At 44.2% G+C, this 22,361-nt stretch overlaps 1 protein-coding gene across 8 annotated transcripts in view; it reads right to left on the reverse strand.

The window, feature by feature from the left end:
• Positions 1-22,361, reverse strand: part of PHACTR1 (phosphatase and actin regulator 1) — a 459,498-nt gene that overhangs the window by 46,010 nt on the left and 391,127 nt on the right. For all 8 annotated transcript variants that reach the window (XM_073332014.1, XM_073332016.1, XM_073332013.1 and 5 more), the window contains 3 exons: positions 19,470-19,525; positions 12,704-12,765; positions 519-659 (listed from right to left, as the gene is read on the reverse strand). In XM_073332014.1, coding sequence (XP_073188115.1) covers positions 519-659; positions 12,704-12,765; positions 19,470-19,525 — 259 coding nt within the window. The remainder of the gene's footprint in view (positions 1-518; positions 660-12,703; positions 12,766-19,469; positions 19,526-22,361) is intronic.

Below are 22,361 nucleotides of genomic sequence, written 5' to 3' on the forward strand. Positions count from 1 at the left end.
TCAGCTCCGAGTTCAACACAGCCCTGCAACCCTAGATGGTCAGTACCCTCCCAAAGGCATTTCACCCTCTACCTTCCAGCCAGCCGCTCTTAGGCCTTGTCTACATACAAAAGTCGTACTATTTTAACTATACAGGTATAGATAAAGCAGTACAATCCCTCTAGTGTTCATGCAGATATATGATGGGATAAAAGAGGTTACACCAGTATAGTTTATTCCTGTATAGGAAGGGGAATAAGTTATACTGATATAAAGCACCTTTGTATAGGTAGATCTGCATCCACACTAGGGAATGTTCTGGCATAACTATATTAATTACAATCACATTCCTAACCAGCATAGCTATGCAGATACAAAATCTGTGGGTAGACCAGGCATTCTAGCCTTTCCCCTGTACACCTTTGGAAGGAGACTGAATTGAGGGTAGGCCCTTGTTCGCAGTGTCATGTCACACCAGCATTACAGAACCTTGTGATCAATACACAGCTCCTATCCCATCCTAAGCTCACTGGGCTTACTTTGTCAGCGGCTGAGAGTCGCGTCCAGGGTTTGTCCGCCCTCCTGTCATAGTCCTGAGCATCTGCCACTTCCACGTAGTCACTGAAGCGGATGAGGATCTTTTTCTCACGCAGCTCTTCCACTGTGGGCCTTTGGCTCAGCTGCAGGTACAGGGGGAGAAAGGGCACCACAACTTAATTCCTCCCCACTCGCCAGTGGTATTCATTGAGTTATTTTACAGGCAGAATGATCATAATGATAGCAGGTCCCAATGGTAACACGGCCAGCTTCATTAGTTTTAATTATCTTCTGCATAGTCACTGGCTGGAAGACAAGCCACTGTTTTGCCTTCTGAATACCAGATATGAGGGGGCAAAAAAAGGCCCTAGAGTTAGAGTAGCTGGTTGCAGGAGGATCCCTCAGTGGCACAGAGTCGGCATAGCAACTTATATGCCATCCCCCCTACGGCTGGAGCAGGGGCAGTAGGTTGGGGAGGGAGTGTGGCTGGAACGTCCCTATGCTTCACTGATCCCTGGCTGCTGTTGATACCCAGCAGAAGTCAAGCTAATAGCAGAGACTGGCCCAGTGCACAACAGGCACAGGAAGATCAGGAGAGCACAAAGGTGACTAGTCACCTTCACGCACCTCCTAGGGAGACCAGACGTCTGATATTATTGGCACTGTTGCAGTATAAGGGGCTTTGTCTGATATAGGCAACTATATTACCCCCCCTACCACTCCCCCCCCCCAAAAAGTGTCCCGATTTTTGACACTTGTTATTTGGTCACCCTAGCACCTCCCCACCCCAACGCCCACTCCTGGGTTGTGATGTGTGCTCTTTTGCTGTACCGGAGGCTGCAGGCTGAGGAAGTGAGCCTGTCCCTTTCTGAATTATGATCTAAAGGTGACAAAGCGCCATTACTTACCATTGTAATACCTCATGGAAGGAAGGCAGGATGGCTTTTGCTCATTAAGCTTTTCACTTTATGCTTTAGTTTGATTTTTTGTCACAGCATATTGGATTTTTGAACAGATTATATGAGTACAAGCAAAAATGTTCAGGCACGTATTGCATCATGTCAAGAAACCATCTTCATTGTTCCAAAGCAATTTTTCTGAGTTCTGCAGAAATGTAGGCCAACCATGCTTAAAAACACAAATCAGAAATAATATGCCCATAGTCCACACATACTGTAGTCACGTACCCAAGGGCAGAATTTGGCTGTAAGGGATTTATTCTCTTTGAACGCACAGAACTGCCATTACTGTCAATTGGAATTATATGTACTTTTCTAAGGAAGAGACTATATATACATATTCGATGCAAACAGTTGCATTAATCCAGCATTATCGCTGAACAGTTAAACTCACAGTATGTAAGAAACTGCAAAAATTAAAGTTCCAATAGCAATTTTAACTTGGCCATGTTGCCCATATGATAAGCTTTATGGCACAAAATACATTCTATATTACCTCAGACCTTAGTCCATCCTGTGTTTTGCTGCACATTGGGCTACCCACATTTGCCATCCTTGCCTGTCAACTGCCCTTCTCTCCAAATCTTCCCATTTCATGTTGAGGTGCTTGATGTTGTTCAGAACTGTTCGTTATTCGCAGTCTTCCTCTCTTTCTTCTTGCGTTTTCTGGCTTCCATTCAAGGGTCGTATTCGGTAAGCGTTCTTTTTCCATTCTCAGCACATGTCCCAGCCACTGATCTCTTCTTTTGTAGATTATCTGTGAGAGGGCGCCTTGTCCAGTAATTTTCCTGACTTCTTCATCCGTCTTCCTATCTCTATAGGTTATTCCCAATATTCTTCTCAGACATTTGTGATGAAATGCAACAAAATATGATGGAGGAGAACATGCCGGAAGAATGGACCCTCGGTATCATAATCAAGTTACCAAAGAAAGGTGATCTAAATAATTGTTCAAATTGGAGGGGAGTAACACTTCTATCTGTCACAGGAAAAGTATTAGCAGCAGTCCTCCTGAACAGAATGAAAGGAAAGATGGATGCCATCCTACGTGAACAACAATCTGGATGTAGACAAGGGAGATCGTGCACAGATGCTATTTTCTCCCTGAGACGGATTATTGAGACCACAGTTGAATTCCAAGGCAGTCTTGCCATCAATTTTGTGGACTTTCAAAAGGCATTCGACAGTGTAAATGGAGAAACAATGTGGAAAATTGTGAAACAATACGGAATTCCAACAAAATTAATCAACATTATGAAGGCATTCTACACCAACTCAAAATGCTGCATTAAAATGGAAAATGGATTGAGTAAGCCATTCAACATTTTATATACGTAACATATAATGCTACCCAATTAACTAGAAAAACAGAAATGGTAAATACTACAGATGTGCAACATAGCTGAGCTAATAGTGCTGGGATAATCTTAATTTTTGCATTTCTTAATTTTGATTAAAAGTTTCAAATAAGCCGAAGGGCAACATCTGCAAAAATGCTTAAGTGACTTAGGAGCCTAAGCCCCATATTCAAAACTGGCTGAGGCCCAGATCCTCAAAGGTATTTAGGCCGTCAACCAATACAAGTTAGGTGCCTAAATTTCTTTGAGGACCTGGGCTGCACATACCTCCCCGCCGAAATTCTAGTGACTTTCAATGAGCTTTAGGCTCCTAAGTGCCTAAATTGTTTTTGAAAATCACTTAGATAGTTTGAAAATTTACCCTTTGTGATTTCTGTGCAACTCCAATGGTGCACTAAGAGTTTTTCCTCAATGTTACATTTCCTAAGCTTTTTAAAGAAACAAAGATTAAAAAAAGCCCATACTTAATGATGATACCATTTCAATGGTGACAATTAGGCTTTGGTGTTCACACATCGCTGAGGTGAATGGGGCAAATTCCTATGTTTGCTGCTGCTACTGTACGGATGAAAATAATTTTCTGCAAGGCTGATTTAACAGGGAAGAAGCTGATTGCAGAATATTGCTGATGCAGCCAAAATTTCTTATTACAACAGAAAAAAGAAAGATTACTATTTGCAGAATATTGCTGATGCAGCTGAAATTGCAGAGATCCTAAAAGCAGCTGTTCTCTCTCACACCATGTTTTGATATGAAGTCAGAGTTTTATGGGAGGATTTTGTGGTGTGTATTTCACTAAAACAATTACAATCACTTTTGCGCAAACTGTACTAACAGTGGCCTGAGAACAGTAGCTACTGCCTATGCCCAATCCCACGCTCAGGAAAAACAGCAGACACTGAGCATGCTGGGTTGGGCGGGGAAAATGCACATTGTGATGTCAAAGCGGGGCTTTGTTAAACTCTGCTAATAACATCGCAAGCCATCTTGTTTTTTGAAAACAACAGTGCACCTCGGCTTGTACAATATTTTTTGCTACTTTTGTGAACTATTTGTTCCAGGCAATAATACAAAGCTATCTTTGGGATACACAGTACCCAAAGTCAAGTTGAAAAGAGAAATGTGTATAAAGTACAACTGTCTCTGTGCTTCTCTCCACACTACAGAGATAACCAACAACCAATAAGGTTGGCTGAAACATGATTATGTTATAAACACACTCTCTCGTTACTTAGCAGGGCAGAAGAAGCAAAACCACCACCTGCAAAACATGGTAAGGAGCCATTTATAGGCTATATCAGGGTTAATGCATGGTTCTCAAACATGTTTTTTTTCTGTCCTCAAAAGCAAGGAAAACAAAACATGTTTGGGCTGTAACTGTGGTTATTTTTATCTCGTAGATGGTCCTTCTCTCTGTGTATTACAGCTCACATCAAATATAATTGTGAATTATGTGTTAGGGGTTCCGTGCATGTGAAAATAATAGAGAAACAAATGCTGTCAACCCTGTTAACATTACAACGTTGCTGTTCAGGCAGCTCTGCAGCAGGTTAAACATGATTATTTCTCCTCTAAATTTTTATCTAACCCGCAAATGAGCCACTAAGAAAATCCCCAAACCACCCCTACATTTAAATAATATCACGGCAGGAACGAAAAGCAAGGACGTTCAAAGATAAGTTTGACACTCCATCTTTTATTTGAGTCAACGTGCCTCTTTTCCCTACGACATGAATTAAGGAAGTGTCAGTGTGTCTCTTCATTTCTGAGCTCTTGTCAGTTCATGACAGATCTTGGTCGTTATTTAAAAGTAGAGATTTTTTCTTTGGTATTTAATGCCCTATTTATATAGTAGGGGATGACATTTGATCAAAAGATGAAAGCCTGTCAACTAAAAGCAGTTTTTAAAAGATGGATTCAAAGGAAACACGGAAGTCAATTTTTTCAGATTTTGACTGATAAATTACTGCAGTCCTTTTGGGGTGAGGGAAGGCTTTTTTTATACACTTGTTTTTCTTTCATAGCTCCTTGCCCTTTTAACCTGATTTAATATTTGGGCGATGTTGCCATACTAAATTATTTGCTTATTTTCCCTGCAGGAGGCAGACACGAGGATGCCGTTTGATGCACCATGGCATACAGTGCCAAGCTAGTGCGTGGGTATATGGGTGGGTGGTGCTTCTCACATGTCAAGGAGGCACAGGTGCCAAGCGGCTTCAATGCCATGGAATTTTGAAGTTTATTTCATTAAGGTGTGTTAGCTCAAAATTGCAACAAAGGCTTGAACAGCTTAGGAGTAGGGCCTGTACGTGCTATGGTTAATACAAAGAATATTGATAATTATACATACACACATATAGATAATTTTTATAATAAAAATCATATTTACACACACTAAATACTCAGTACGTTAAACCAAATAAGGATCTGATAATAATAAATAAAATAAGAGACTACTACAAAGAACGTGTGTGCTTTAGATAGACTGCAATAAATAAGGCGGTTATTTACATAGTTAACATACTGATCTGTTAGCAATTCGTTTTCGTTCTATTTTGATTAAGTCCTGTTATTTACAGTCTCTCTTAGGGCCCAATACTGCACAGGATGAGCACCTCTTGTACCCTGCTAAGCATCCTCAGCTCCCAGTGGGTCTGATTCTCTAAGGTGCAGAGAACCCTCAAATCCTACTGATCTCAGTGGCAGTTCAGGATGCTCAGTACTTTGCAGGGCTGGGTCCTTAAGCAGAAAAACAGTATATACCACTTCAGCATTTGTTCTTGGCAAGGACATTCAGGTTATTTGCTTTGAGACCTTTGCTGGGAATTTAGTTTATATCTCCTGAGCTACAGTATCTTGGGTCAAAAGTAACTACTTAGTGGACAACTAATAAAACGGATGACTGCCTCCTCATAATGGTCAGGTGGGATACGTCACCATTATAAAAAAAGTGAAACTTGCTTCAAGCATTCAGTCAAGAGCCTGACACAACTGGTTGCTTAATGAAGGTGGTCTACTCATAAAGATGGAGAAGAATTGTACCCAGTGGATGAAGCCCTGGCTTCATCAAGTCAATGAATGTTTTGCTACAGACTTTAATGAAGCTAAGCTCTCTCCCAGTGTGCTTAGGGATGCTTTGGGGCAGTGTTTTAGGACGGGAAGTTTCCTAAAAAAGCTGGTGTTCACTAGCACAGGTTTCACTGTCAATATCTGGAATGAGCAAGTTTTAAGCAGAGGGAATTCTCGTTGCTCCCATTTGTGATGGCAATGAGATATGCATGTATCTTTTCCTCCTTCTGGGTGTATACAGGGGGGGGCCTGTGTGTGAATATTGGGGAGTTGGGGAATGTAATCCCTTGGGCTGGATATTGGTCTCACATTAGGGAAATCAGGAGGAACGCCCCTGAAGTCAATAGAGTTCCATCAGTGTAAATGAGATCAGAACCAGCCCTCTGTATGGAAGGGGGGACGGGGCGGGGGAAGAAGGGGATTTCTTTCAGTGTTGTCAGGAACACTGGAGATAAAACAGCAGCTAATTGCAACCTTTGGTAACAACCCCGTTTGCAAGCTAAAACAAAATAAAAGTGCTGTCTCCTCAGGTTGGCAAACCAAACCACCAATCCCCTGTATAGCAGAGAATAACATCGTGTTCAGCAATCTGTCCTAGGGATGTTACTAGGTATGCAACTAAATGCTGAACTTGCTCTGTATTTCTAGTGTAACAGCAGCTGAGCGCTTGGCTATACAAGGAATTCATGGGGAAGTCAGTGCGAAATAGCAAGGATGTGAATTTAAAGTGCAATAGCTATTCTGCACTAGCTCCCCATGTGTACACTCTTACTCTGCACTAAGAGTGCCTTTGTGGGGTTTAGCTTAATCCACTTCCAAAGTGGATAAACCAATATCAACCAAGGAATTGTTAGTGCAGAGTAAGTGTGTTCACATGGGAAGCTAGTGCAGAATAGCTCTTCTGTACTAGCTATTATGGGCTTTTCCCCACAGGCGACAAGCCCTAAGATGTTGCTGTAGCCCGTCACTTAATCATTGTCTCCTTAGGGTTCTATGGAAGTTCTAATGGGGTGTTTACTCTCACATTATCCACCCCAGTTTCCATCAAAATTCATGCACCGCTAACAGACGATAAATTCCTTGCAGCGTTTCCCGATGACCCAGAACCTCCAAAGGAAGGTTACTCACCTGTAATCAGAATTCTTCAAGATGGACTCTGCAGGGTCACACACTTTGGATATACCAGTGGCACAGGTCATACTGGGGTAGCTTCTAGTAGCAGTGTCTGTTGGAGTGCCCCCTTCCTCGTGGCTCTGAATGGTTGGGGGGCAGGGCTATACCGTGGGTGCACGGTGTGCCAATCACCCCAGTTCTTTTCATTACCCCCCTCAGGTACAAAACTAAAATTAGGATTCTGAGGAAGACGGGGAGGTGGGCAGGGGAGTGCGAATGTGCAGAGTCCATCTTGAAGAACTCCTGTTACAGATGAGTGAACTTCGTTCTTCAAGTGGTCTCTGCACATCTGGGGAGTTTGTCAAGCAGCATTATTCTCTCTGGCTGGTGCGATGAGCTGGCTTGCTTAAAAAAGAGACTGTCATATGGCGTTACCAAATTGTGGACTTTACTTCTTCTTGCTCTTTGAACAGCAGCCACCATCCTGGATGTATCTGGCAGGATGGGAACCCGCAGGATGCAACTGGTATAGCTTATCTGATTTTTTTAAAATTGTCTGTCCAGATGATGGATTAGCCAGGTATTTACTGCAGACACTAATAAACCATCTTGAGCTGGCAGGCTAATCTTACTCCTAGAAAGTGATCCCAGAACTCTGAAACCAGGCATGCCATTTCTAAATTTACAAAAGAGAGGGTTTAGAAAAACGGCAGGGCAAGGGGCACCCCTCTTGGACCCTGGTTTCTTTGCTGTCGTTAATTCTGACACATCAGATCCTTAGTTAAAAAAAACAAGAAAAGAAAAGAATAATGTAAAACAAATTAAAATCTAATTGAAGGCTGCTGCACAGGGAATGATCCAAAGACCTGGCAAGGCTCCTGGTCCATCTGCTACCATGGTTGGAAGGAACGAAGGCAGTTTGTGTGCCAGGCCCTGACATTTGGAGCTGCAAGGGGAGGAGCGGGGGCCAGGAGAGTGCTCCCCAATGGGCACTGCTAACAGAAGATTCTGCTCGTTCAAGATGCACTGTCAGTTCATTCCAAGAGTGGGAATGTGCAGAGGCCACCTGACGAAGAACATGTAGTTTTGGCCCCATTTTCAGTAAGACGCTGCAGGGAAGGCTGAGGCATGACAGCTGGGCAATGTATTCACACTCTCCAGGGCCAAGAAAGCCTGCACAGTGATGAGCGCTATGTAAATAACTAGATAGAGATGTATGTATATAGTGAAATCCACAAGCTGGAATTAGTCTGCCAGGACAACACAGGCAAAAAACCAGTTTACAAAACCAAACTGAACTTTCTGTGGGTTAGGCTATCAGCATTTGAGCCATACAGGAAACAACTGTTGCATTTTAAGTTGCCATAGGAAAGGAGGAGGCACAAACAATCTGTACAGACTCCCCAACAACCCCTGTGATGTTCATCTGCAGCCTCTGCTCTCTTCCCTCACCATCCTGAAACTCCTTGATGCTTCCTGCTGACACACTCTCTCTCCCTGTCTCTCCAGTGCTTCGCTTACTCGAAAGTTTTTGATCCATCTACAGTGCCCTCAGACCATTGATCCATTCTTAAGGACTTCCACACACTCCTTAGGAATGCGTTACTCTGTCCCTGATCTGGATCTAGGTCTGCGAGAGATTTATTTCAGGTTTTAGATTTACAGTAAATCTAAGTTGCTCTTTGAATAGCACTGAGAATTTCTGTGTAATGAAGCTTGTGAAATCATCAACGGCTCCTTTCCAATCCTTTCTGGGCTGAGAAGTAGTCTCCATTTGGATGTCTGTATTAAAAACGTAACCTTTAACAGTTTGCCCACGGGGTAAAATCTCTTGTCCTTATAGTGCGTCATATTTCAATATATCATCATCATGCTGTTTCAAAAGGCCAGCCCTGAAGATTTTCAAGGACACTGTCAGTGGTGCTCGCAGCCACACACATATTATGCACAGTGCATAGCACTGGCAGGGGTACCAGTTGGGCAGCAGGTTTGCCCAGAGGTATGTGGGGGGGAAGGGGCAGTTTGTCTTTGGCCTCCCATTTAAGAGGGGGGCCCCCAAATCAAATGGTGTTGCAACCTGGCATGTGAGGTCACAACGCCATGCAGGTTTGGCTCAGTGGCTCCTGGATGGAATGGCTGCTGGGCAAACCTGAGAGTGATTGTGACCCTGTATGCCAATTTGCAATGCCCAGAGCCAGGAACCGGGCTCAGCCCCCTGGGATAGGTGTCCAGCCATTGCAGTGTGAGCGTGGTTCACGTGAAGAATTTCTGGAGCTGCCCCTGGACACCAAAGAGGAACTGTTCCACTGAAGACAGGATGGTCTCACAAAACCAGATGGGTAACAATTTGTGTTGTTTAATGTTCTTACAGTTAAGAGACTTTAGAATGGAAACTACAGAAGCGTCTTTCCCTGTTGTTATTAGACATACAATGCTACTTGAATAAAGCTCTGCATATATTTCTTCACTTTGAATTTGCTCTGTGTGTGTGCGTGTGCATTAAATACCACCCGGAAACAGGCAGGTATAGTGGACTAAACATTTGGAAAGACCAGTTAGCTTTGTCCACGATCTCAGGTTTAACATTCCTTGCTAATTAGACTCCAGTACAGCTGGGCAGAGAGAACCTGCCATGGTACTCAAGATGCAGAGACATATCGGGGCCATATTCATGAAAGTGAGAGCTTGGGGAATAATTGGAATCTTTCTGAAATTCACCAGGTACTTGGCATTCCTAATTGTTATTTGTAAACTTTCAAACTTTATTCACTCCTTCTCTCTAGTGATTTCTGAGCATTTGTTCTCTACAGGGACACAGTACATTTGTAGATCACAGGAAAATCCAATACTAGTGAAGTACCATGGTTCTTTCTGTATAATTACAGACAATTAGAAGCTGTCACTAGAACAATTAGTTTACAAATTGAAAACAGATAAACAACCTAAGCCATGTATCCACTTAGGGCTTGATCCCAGGAGCTTTCCATGCACAAAGCTCCCACTGAAATTCAGTGTGATTATAGTATGTGTAGAGCTCATGAGATCAGATCCTTATTTAGCAAAAGTCCAAAAAGGGCCAAAAGGAATTTGTCTAGATATGAGCGTCAAAGAACCTAGTTTAATAGGAACGGAGGGTGTGCAGTACCAGGCTCAACTGTTGCTATTGTTTGCAAGTGCAAACAGGAACTGCCTGTCAAGTAACTGAAACCTTCAGGCTCACAGGTACAGTTGCAGTTATACAGTAGACCAGTGGTCACCAACTGGTTGATCGCGATCGACGGTCGATCCTAGAGGATCTCCCAGTCGATCACGATCTCCGGCGGCACAGTGGGGCTGCCACTAAGAAAGGCTCCCTTCCTGTCCCAGCCCCATGGCGCTCCCGGAAGCAGCCAGCGCATCCCCGGGGGCAGGGGGCGAAGGGGTCTCCCTCCACACGCTGCTCCTGCTTGCAAGCACTGCCGCCGCGATTCCCATTGGCCGGGAATGGGAAGCTGCGGCCAATGGAAACTGCGGGGGTGGTGCTTGCAGAGAGGGGCAGCGTGCGGAGCCACATGCCACCTGTCCCTACCCAGGATCCTCAGGGGCACATTGGCCCCTTCCAGGAGGAGCGTGGGGCCGGGGTAGGCAGGGAGACTGCCCTAGTAGCAGCCATGCTGCACCGCTGACCAGGAGCTGCCAGAGGTAAGTGCTGGCTGGTGGGAGGCTGCATCCCAAGCCCCAGCCCCCTCCCAGAGCCAGCACCCCGTATCCCCTCCTGCACCCCAACCCCCTACCCCAGGCTCAGCCCAGAGCCCCCTCCCACACTGCGAACCCCTCAGCTCCAGCCCAGAGCCCGCACCCCCTCCCAAACCCCTATCCCAGCCTGGTGAAAGTGAGTGGGTGGGGGGGTGGAGTGAATGGGGCGGGACTTTGGGGAAGGGGCAGGGACTCGGGGAAGGGGCAGTGTAGATCCTGGGTTGTCCTTAAATTCAAAAAATGATCTTGGGCATAAAAAGGTTTGAGAACAATGCAGTAGACAGAACACTTTAGTCCTTGTAGCGGTGACCTCTTCAGTGCAAGTAGCTGCTCTTGCCTTCTGCATTTCCTGAAGGGCGGATGTGTGGCGGGGAACTGTACAGTGACAGGGCAAGTTGGTGTATGAAAGCCAGATTCTTTGGCAATTATGTGTGTGTGTGTGTGTAATATTTCTATCTTGCAGGTCTGTTTAGCAAATAGCACTACCATTTGGACTGGATTCCTGTACATGTTTGCCAGTCTAAATATAACAAGAATGAAAGACTTGCAAAATGATATTTGCCATTTCTGTGCAGAGATTAACACAAGCTTTGCCTTGAAGTAGGTGCAATGTGAATTGATTCTTTTCCTCAAACATCGGTATAGCAGGATGGCAGTGAAAGTGTACTTAGCCTTGTTGTCAGGATTTTTTTTTTAAAACATTGTAGCTCAGTGGGCCAGATCCTCATCTGTAAATTGGCATACCTCCATTGACAAGATAGAGCTATGTTGATTTACGCAGACTGAGACTCTGGGCCATTATTTCTAAGGGTGAAAGAAGCCAAGGTTGGACAGAAGACAAACTGACCCAAAAATTAGCCTGGAATTAAAACTTTTTTTTTCACATTGCAACAAATATCCTGTTTATAGCCCTTTCTCAGTTTTATTATTTATATATTTTACTACTGTCTATTCAACTTCTTGGTGTTTATAAAATTGTTTGGACAAGAGAACTATATAACAGTATGAGTTCACAGTGGTGCTTCTTCCATCTCTCTCCTCATATGGGAAATATTGATACAAACTGCAAAACAAACTTTATTTAAAAAGAACAGGCAAGGTCCTGAACGAATATAAATGAGTATAGTGCCGCTGAAATCAATGGCTCCATGACAGTGGTGGGCAACCAGCGGCACGTCAGGGTAATCCGCTGGCGAGCCGCGACAGTTTGTTTGCATTGACTGTCCGCAGGCACGTCTGCCCACAGCTCCCAGTGGCCAATGGGAGCTGTGGGAAGTGGGGGAGGGCTGCAGGTTGCCCACCACTGCTCTGATGAAGATTCACACCAGCTCACCAAGTATATATAAAATTACTACTGTTTACCCTTAAGAGTAGAAGAATCATAGATGGAAAAGACCTATTAGGTCATCTAGTCCATCCTCTTTTGCCAAGACAGGATTGTTCCCTTTCCTGCATTACACACGATCTCTACTGCTTTGTTCCTATCTAGTTTTAAATGTCTCAGGCAATAGTTCTCTTCCATTAAAAGTCCATTCCCCGGTATAATGCGTCTTGAGTAGGATTTTCAAAAGCACTCAGCATTGCCTTAACGCTGCTCCTATAGAAATCGTTGGGAGCCACTGACTTCAATGGAAACAGCATTAGACCAATGCTAAGCCTTTTACTCTTCCTTGTTATGCCTAAGAAATGCTTTCCTGCTCTTGAGCCTAAATTCTCCTTTGCTTATTTTCCTTCCATTATTTCTAATAATTGCCCTGGAAGTCCCCAGAGATGCTTCTCTCTTTCCCCTGGGTTTTCACCCTTAAAATGCATAGACAGTTGTTTAAGATTTCGTTCAATAATGTTTCAAGTTCTCTTTTTAAAAAGGGTGCTCTGGAAAAGAAAAAGGCAAAGAATTATGCAGTCAGTAGAAAGTTCCAGCTGGACGACAACAGTATAAAAGTTGCCTCTCACCTTGCGTGTTAATCTTCTCTTTATCTCCCGTTTTTCCTCCTGCTCCTCTTGCTCATTCCGAGCTAGAAAAAGATTTACATGATTCTAGACTGTTGGCATGATCAAAATGCACAGTATGCAACAAATAAGACTCTACATCAGTATACTTATGGTTAGGGCCCTCCAAATTCAGGGCCCATTTTGGTCAATTTCACAGTCATAGAATTTTAAAAATCGTAAATTTCATGGTTTCAGCTTTTTAAATCTGAAATGTCACGGTTTTATAATTGTAGCGGTCCTGACCCAAAAAGGAGTTGTGTGTGTGTGTGTCACAAGGTTATTGTAGTGGGGGGTTGCGGTATTGCTACCTTTTGATGCTGCTGCTGCTGGTGGCACTGCCATCAGAGCTGGGCAGCTGGAGAGCGGCAGCTGCTGGCCGGGATCCCAGCTCTGCAGGCAGAGTCACCACCGCCAGCAGCGTGGAAGTAAGGATGACATGGTATGGTATTGCCACCCTTACTTTTGCACTGCTGCTGGCTGGGTGCCTGGCCAGCAGCCACCGCTCTCCGACCGCTTAGCTCTGCAGGCAGTGCAGAAGTAAGGCTGGCAATACTGTGACCCCCTTAAAATAACTTTGTAACCCCCCTGCCACTCCTTTTTGGGTCAGGACCCCCAACTTGAGAAACACTGGTCTCCCCCATGAAATCTGTATAATATAGGGTAAAAGCACACAACAGACCAGATTTCATGGGGAAAACCAGATTTCACAGTCTATAGCGTGTTTTTCATGACCGTGAATTTGGTAGGGCCCTACTTATGTTTCATGGCTTGACAAATGCAGAGAAAGTGCTTCTGGGAACAGCAAACTTCCCTACCCACTTGCTACTGCACTTCCTTCTGTGCCTCATGAAATATCCACATCTTCTGCCTCAGTATCACTATGAATTTTACTTCTTTGTGTGTTTCACTTTCTAGCATTACCAAGCATACAGCCAGTGCTTCAGAAACCACTGTCTGCATTCTGGTGGCCTAGCGGTGGACAGTGATATTACAGCTAGCCTCTGAGAAGAACAGGCTGAGAGGGCAGGAGTTCGGGAGAAAGCAGAAATATTTTTTCCCTGGCCACAGAATAATTTGTCCACAGCTACTCAGTGGAGGGTCTGGAAATGAAACTCACAATAGGGGTACTGGGTAAAGTCCCAGGCACAGCACACAGAATAGCCTGCCATTATCTGAGCTATTGTCTAACAGAGTGGTGAGAAGGGCCTTCTGATACAGGCCTTGCATAGCAACAGCCAACACTGGGGACAACACGCTTTACAAACTAAAACCAAATAGGCCACGTGGCAATATCTTACCAAGACAAGCCTGTGTCACAAAGGCTCAGGAAAGTAATATCTAGCACTGCCAGCTCTATTAAACTGTCACAAGCCCCACTGATCCCTAAACTTAAAAAATAGGCTGAGGGCAAAACTTTCCAAAGCTCTTAAAAGTCACATTTTCAAAAGTGACTTAGGCACTTACAAGTCTAAATCTCACTGAAAGTCAGTGAGATGTAGGAATTTAAACAATGGGATGTAGGCTCCTAAATCAGTTAGCGCTTGTCTTCACTGAGGGGTTAACCCAAGTTAATTCTGCAGTGAGACCATATCCTTATTTACACTCTTTTTGAAAAGCTTACGCCATTGTCTAGGCACAATCATAATACACAGATAGCTTAGGTAACTAAGCAATAAGCCACAAGAAAATGTTCATTACTGAGCTGTTGGAGCGGACTCTTAAGGCTGAGCACCTTCAATGAGTCAAGAAACAATAATAATATACTATTACTTTACACATACAGTCTATTGTATACAGTGCCTTTCATCCAAGGATCTCAAAGTATTTTACAATTGTGGGTAAATATTACCCCTGTTTTAGAGAAAGGGAAACTAAGGGCTGTTCTACACACAGTTGGAGCACTGATTTAACTGAACGGGTGCTGGAACCAATGTAGCTCAATCCGGGCAAATCCCTACTGTGGGTATTCTTAAAACTTTCAGTTACCAGCTGAATTAAGTTAAGCCAATTTAAGGCACTCAAACTAATCTAAAAGTGTCCACACCTGGAGTTTATTTAAAACGATGCAATTAAACTGGTGTTCAAAGTGGGCATAGACCAGCCGTATGGCGCAGAGAAACTATTTGACTTGTCCACGATCACAGAGCAAATTGGAGGCAGAGCTAGGATTAGAAACCGGGTCTCCTGATTCCCAGTCTGAGGCTCTAACCAGTACAGGAGAAATCCTGGCCCCAGTGAAGTCAGTTGCAAAATTCCCACCAACTTCAGTGGGACCAGGATTTCCCACTAAAAATGCAGCAATTCAATACATGTTGTGCATGATCGTCTCCTATTATAATAGGGCTCTTTAATTTCAAATGGCAGATTTCCAGTAATACTTTTAAAATAAAATTTTCTGGAGGAAGGAATTTCATGCAATAGCAGAAGGATAAGGAGACAGCAGGGGACAGACCCCAAGCACCTTTTCTATACTATTTCGAATACATGTATTGCTCAATTGTTGCTCTTTTTCTTCGTTTTTTTTTTAAGTTTCCTGCATAGTTTCTCCCTCCAATCAGTCTCCAGTCAGACTGATTTATTGTTCCACACAAAATCTAAGGAGCTGATCTTGTCAACAGTTTACTAACAGAAACAGTGCCATTGAGTAAATCTTTGAAGGATCAGGCTGTGAACTGGGAGAGGTAAACAGCTTCTAACAGGGCTCAGAATAGAACAAATTGGCTGGAAGGCTACAAATAAGTGTCTGAAAGGGCAGAAATGAGGCTTCTTAACAACTGCACTATTTTTCCTGTCTCCTTGTTTCCTTTAGCCCAGTTACCAAGCTGTAGAGACAACTGGGTAGGGTGAAACCTTTACCAAGTGAAAGCTGGTCATTGGCAATTGTCCTTGTCTGAAGCCAGAAAGTGATTTCTTTATTTTAAAACATGGCTAAAATTGATGAAGTCCTTTTAGATCTACAGAGCTTACAAAACTGTTGCTTTGTGTGTTTTGTTTTAAGTGGTCAGGAGATTTTCTCTTTCTCTCTAGCCTCTTTATGTGAGAAGAACTGGAATTTTCAGGTCTGATGTCAGTGCCAGTGTGACATTTTGACTGAAATCGTGTCAGACCCATCAGATCCAATCTCATTGCCTTTTTACAGGGAATTCATGCTCATTGAAGGTGCCAACCTGGCATCCTTAAAAGCTGAAGTCCTGTATTCATCACAGATACAGTCACCATGCAAGTTTCCTCATAAACTAATGCGTCTCACCCATGCCATAGAAGGACCCTCCGCATGGGTGAGCATCAGTTCAGCCTTCACACTTATCCAGCACACAAAACTACAGAGTGCTGTGTTCCTCACCCAAGCTGCTTCCTGCCCGTGACTCTTATTTAAGTCAATGGGAGTTGAGGGCATGTGGCATTTCATGGGAGGCCCTCAGCTTCTCTTCTCAGACAACCATAAGTTTACTAGTGCCGTCTGTGGCCGTGGGTTTTATGCTATGAGTACCTGTGCTTTTGGAATTAGATCAGCAAGACTATCTTATTCATTCCGTCATAGTGGGGCTAGGAAATGGACAGGTGATGTTTGCATGAGCAAAGACTGGATGAGTCAATAAATTTTGCCTCCTTTTGTTTTCCCCCCTGGAACGGAAACTGACATATAAGAACACAGTGATGTCAACCGTGACAAGTGCATCAAGGAAATTTCAGCTCTAACCACAGAGGAAAACCAACTTACTTAACTTTGAAAAACACCACGTGTTCATTTACTGTATTGTAAATTGGGCTAATAAAAATAGTTTCACTTGTTTGGGATAAGAACTTTGGACTTAATTTTCTTGTTTCACATCATCTATCTGTCCATCTATCTATGTTCTTATATATTTATTTAAATTGCGTCACTGAACTATTCAAGGGGGAGTGAACGATGCTGTCTTGTAATGCTGACCATACTGGTATCTGATGCTCCTTAGTTTGGATTTTTAATATTTGATGTTTTCATTACATAATATTTCAATAATTTGTTCATCACGCAGGTGCTTCAGCAAAGGTGTGAGGTGATTTATAAATACAATTATTATGTAACAATTTCCCCCCAAGTATTTAGGAAATTTTTCATTTACCAAGACATATGGAGTTCTATGGCAGATCTATGTTTTATTTAGGTGTCGAAATGTAGTTCTAGATTTAGGATAATAGTTTCAAATGCACTTAAGTCACTTAGGAGCCTAAGACCCATTTTACAAAAAATCCCTAAATGACTCAGGGGGATGAGTCCCACTGAGATTTAGGTTCCTAAATGACTTGGGCACTTTTGAAAATTTTACCTGTAACAGCCCTATCTTTAGATACCTAGGTTTTTAAATGTTGGCCATTAAGTCTATGGTTCAGACAATGCTGCCAAAGCTGCAGCCTGACCCCCCGACTCCTACCGCACCAGTACCAGTGTGGTGGTTACTGGTCATGCTCCAGTGCCAGGAGATGTGTGGTATCAGATGGTTCATGCTGACTGGGAATTCTGGGGTGATAATATGAGCTCTCTGGAGAATCTGGTTCTGGTAGGGTGACCAGATGTCCCGATTTTATAGGGACAGTCCGATTTTTGGGTCTTTTTCTTATATAGGCTCCTATTACCCCCCACACCTTGTCCCGATTTTTCACATTTGCTGTCTGGTTACCCTAGGTTCTGGACACTTCGCCTCTTTTTCCAGTCATTTTCCCCAGGAGACTGACTCCCTCCACCTGACATGACATAGAAGTTTAGAGAATATAGTAGGAGATGACACACTCATAAGTGAATGATGACCCCATATCTGCTTAAATTGGCTCTGATAGCTAATCTAATCTTCTCTCTAGATCAGCGGTGGGCAAACTACTGCCCGCGGGCCGGATCTGGCGCATCAGGGCTTTAGATCTGGCAGGCGGGATTGCCCCCTGTGGTGCCGCAGGGCCCACGCCACTCTCAGAAGTGGCCGGCACCACGTCCCTGCAGCCTGGGGGGGCGCAGGGGCAGAGGGCTCCGTGCGTTGCCCTTGCCTCCAGGCACCGCCCCCCGTAGCTTCCATTGGCCGGGAATGGGGAACTGCAGCCAATGGGAGCTTCGGGGGAGGTACCTGGAGGCGTGGGAAGGGCAGCGTGCAGAGTCCTGTGTCCCTCTCATCCCCCAGGGGCTGTGCAGGCCTGGGGCTAGGGCAGGCAGGCAGGGAGCCTGCCCTGGCCCTGGTGCATGCTGCTGCCACGGCCCTGGTGCATGCTGCTGCCACCCCGGAGCCACTTTAGGTAAGCAGTGCCGGGCCGGAGCCTGAACCCCTCCTGCACCCCGCCCCCAACTCCTTGCCTGCACCTTATACCCCTCCTACACCCCAACCCCTTGCCCTGAGCCCCCTGTCGCACCCCACACCCCTCCTGTACCCCAACCCCCTGCCCTGAGCCCCCTGCCGCACCCCGCACCCTTCCTGCACCCCAGCCCCTGGCCCTGAGCCCCTGCCGCACCCCTCCTGAACCCCAACCCCCTGCCCTGAACTCCTCCCGCAGTCTGCACCCCTCCTGCACCCCTTCCCTGAGCTCCCTCCTGCATTCCGCACCCCAACCCATTTCCCTGAGCCCCCTCCTACACCCCGCACTGCTCCTCTGCCCCAGTCCTTTTCCCTGAGCCCGTTCCTGCACACCGCATCCCCTCCCACACCCCGCACTCCCTCCTGCACTCTAACCCCCTGCCCTGGCCCTGCATACAATTTCTCCACCCAGATATGGCCCTCGGCCAAAAAAAGTTTGCCCATCCCTGCTCTAGATCTATAGCTATTTGTCTATTCATGTGCCATATTTACAGAAAACCAATCACTGCAGTGCCAGCACATTTTATTCCCTAACTACACCACTAAAATATGTTAGAAATTTGATTTAATGGTATTTAATCAATTAATTTTACTAATTTCTAGAGAGCTAATCACCCATTACATGCCTCTAGGATTATGTTCAATGTAGAAATTAAAAAACAACAATGAATATACAATGTTTAACAATGGGATCCTATCTAAAGACACACTAAGGAATTTAAATGCATTATTTTACAATATTTTTTTCTTGTAACTTTTTAAAAATACTCTAGTTCCATGCTCCAGAAAGGATGCAGGATACATCACCCAAGCAAGAGTGTCAGTGAAAATTGTATTCCTGCTGTTCTCTGCTTTCTTGCTAGTTACCTTCAAACAAACAGCTTTATCTTTTTTATATTTAAAATCATTTTACTTTGATAAAAAATAACTGCCATACTTTTTCAATATCTGATTCGTTCACCAGAACAACTTGTTTCAGATTCCATCTTCCTCTCCTTGAAATCAGTGGTAAACTGGAACAGGATCAGGCTGTCTGGGTGTTTTTTGTGGCTTTAAAATATCATTAATTACTTTAGGGATGTTGCAACTCCCCATAGGTTTGTTTGTTTAAAGGATCAATACAGATTAGAATTTAGAAACTGTGGGCTAAATCCTGAAGTCTTTACTGGATTTCCATGGGAGGTTTGCCTGTGTGAGAACTTTGGAAGATGACCCTCAGTTTGAATTTTCTTCTCAGACTGCTTATATTGGTTATCTTACTGAATGTCTTTTTTACAGTCATTCCCACCCAACCATAGCTCTTATATATATTATTACTTATTTGTGATATAGCTACAGACTTGATTTGGTGCTTTATAAAAGACATTGAGCAGCTACCAAATTCAATTCCGAATGGTACAAATGCTTACGTTTCAGAATGTTCCTCTGCTCCAGTTCCTCAGCAGTGGGCCTCTGGCTCAGTCGTCTGCGAAAAAAATCCAGGATCAGTTTTTGGACCATATCACATCCTCCTTAGTTCAATGTGTATAAGAGCGACTTTGCGGCGCAAAAGGCAGAGAGTGGGACAATGACATTGCTCCATTATCTACACAGTATGTCCACACACTGCGTGATATTATGGCGTATACTTTGCTCTTCTATTTCCAACCCACAAAAACCAAAATGTGTTGTGTCATGTTAGACATGTGGCCTTCCCACTCCCACCCTGGGCAAGCCTGCTAAAAGGTAGGCTGTGCAGATTTCTTCACTTAATTTCCTTCCTTTCATGACTGTTTCCTGACTTCCACAAATATGACAAGTTTAGTTCTAGCTCCCTCCCTCCCTGCCCTCCAGTCTGCTGTGTGTGAGCCTCCCAACTGTACCCAGCTCGTCCAATCAGAGTTTGAACACAAAGCCAGTCCACAGAAACAAGGAGGCATGGTTAGGCTTCGCAGACTGCAGAACAATAGCAGCTCTTCTCCTCCTCCTCCATTCTCACTCCCTCCTTGGACAGCTTTATTAAATGTACTAATTACAAATGAACATGAATTGAAATCACTTGGCAGTCAACCTGTATGTAATACAGTCACAACAAATAAGATCTAATTACAAAATGGGGACTGCAAACAGAAGCAATCAGAAAACTCCGACTGGAAAGCAAGAGAGCGCAGCGGAAAGGGGTATTAGAAAAACAAAGAAAACCAGCAAGATGACCTCAGAAATTAACATTTGTTGTGACTGCTCTTACATCCACTGAAGTCAATGGGAGTCTTGTCACTGCTTCCAATGGGAGCAGTAACAGAACATTAATCACCATCCAAAACATGAACTTGGGGCCTGATCCTGTGCTGAGTACCTTCCACACACAATGCAGTCATTTACATCAGGGAAATTGATGACTCTCATTTAAATAAATGGAAGCTGAGGCCGCCTGATACGATGTAGGCTCAGGGCTACTGTCTGACAAAGTTCAGGAAATGATTTCAGGCTTCTCAGAACAAACTGGCCCCCCATCCGCAGCTGCAGCCAAAGACTGCACAGCACATCACAGGAGGGGAGTGCAGCAGTATCTTCAAATCATCTTTGCACTCCATTGATCCCGGAGCTACTGTGTGCCAATCCGGTACCCAGGCATAAATTACAGCAGCCTGGGGACTGCTCTTCATTGTGCTCATTCCCTGTGGCCTCAAGGAGTTGTTACAGCAGCTGGGATTCACAGCAGTGCTGGGACTTCCTCTAGGCATACACCCTATGCCAGATGCTTAGTGGGGAATATGCCAGAGGTACCACCACTCAGCTCTGTGAAGATTCCCATATGCAGGGGGTATAATCCCATGGCCAAATATGCTGGTTTTATGATTCATTTACACCACTGCAGCAGCAAAAAGTGACCTTAATGCAGTAGAGAATTAGGACCATTAGCTTGGTCTCTTTGCTATGGTTGACTGGACAATTACTTCATTGGAAAAGTGCTGAAAACGACAGAAACTCATCCTTAATTCAGAATGAATGAGTGTTTGTAAAGCACTCTGAAAATGGAAAGTGTTATTCAAACACTATTATTTATTATCATTATCCTTAAGATACAGTAACCGTTGCTAATGGGATGTTTAGATAGTTCACCTTAGTGTAAGGAGGCCATTAAAAGCAGTTTGTTACTAGCAGTGTGTGGGAATCAAAGAATAAAGTCACACTGTTTAGCTCGGCAATACGTAGCTCTGTTGACTGAGTTACATAATGCTTCTTGTGCATCACATTGTGACAGTTCTCAGGAAGATGCATCGGAGGAATGCTGAGGCCAAATTCCAGCCACTGAGCATCTGAGTTTTCCACAGGACAAACAGCACATGGTAAGAAAAAAGAGCAATCCCTGTGACTTTATGAGGAGGATGTTACTGTCAAGGGCCTTTTGCGCTCAGTAAAAAAACAAAATGGGATTAAAAAGGATCAGCTAAAAATCTCATATTTTTCAGACATCAGAGTAAGTGAAAGCTGGCCATTTCCGAGCACAGGGCCAAATCCTGTGACTTCAGTTTTTGGTTGAGTGAGGAATGAGTAAAAACTGATTTAAGCACTCGAGCATTTAAGTCATAATGAAAGATGTACTCTCGAGGGCAAATCCTTAACTGGCATAAATCAATGTAGCTTCACTGAAGCAATAGAACTACACTGATTTATACCAGCTGAGGGCCTGGCCCCTTGGCTTTATCTTCTGACAGGACCATCTGAAAAATTTAAATGGAGTCATGAGCACTATGCAACCTCTTCTGTAGTTTAGATTACCCAGCCTTTTGAGGCATGACCTCCTGAGGAGAGGGGAAATTTTCAGGAGACTGGGAGACAAAGCAAGAGTTTTGGTATAAAAGACTGGGTTTATACTGACAGAAGGGCCTGCCTTTAGATCCAGCAAATGGACCTGACCTTTGGTCCAAGCAAGGATCCAACCCTGCTGAAAGGCTGGAAGAACTTTGCCTTGTCAGACTCCTCCATTTGGTCAATAGACGACCACTGGTACATTCAGTGCATGATCCTTTGGCTATTTAATATGTTTTCTCTGTATGATTTTTTCCTTAAACAAATGTCCTCCGCTTTGAAAGAGCTGTGTGGCCACTTATAACCATTGGCATTCCCTGGTCACAGCCCTTGGAAAAAAAGCAAAGTGCAGGGGCTAGCCATTAGTCAGACCTGCCTGAGATAACTTCAGCCTAAAACCCGATCTGGGGAGAAAAGGGACACAGGTTCCTGCCCAGAAAGGTGCTGGCTGGAGGCCTGAGAGGGCATTCCTTGAGCTGATCATGGAGGGGGTCAAAGGTGCAGTTACC

Source organism: Lepidochelys kempii, chromosome 2 (genome assembly GCF_965140265.1).
Source record: "Lepidochelys kempii isolate rLepKem1 chromosome 2, rLepKem1.hap2, whole genome shotgun sequence".
NCBI lineage: Eukaryota > Metazoa > Chordata > Testudines > Cheloniidae > Lepidochelys > Lepidochelys kempii.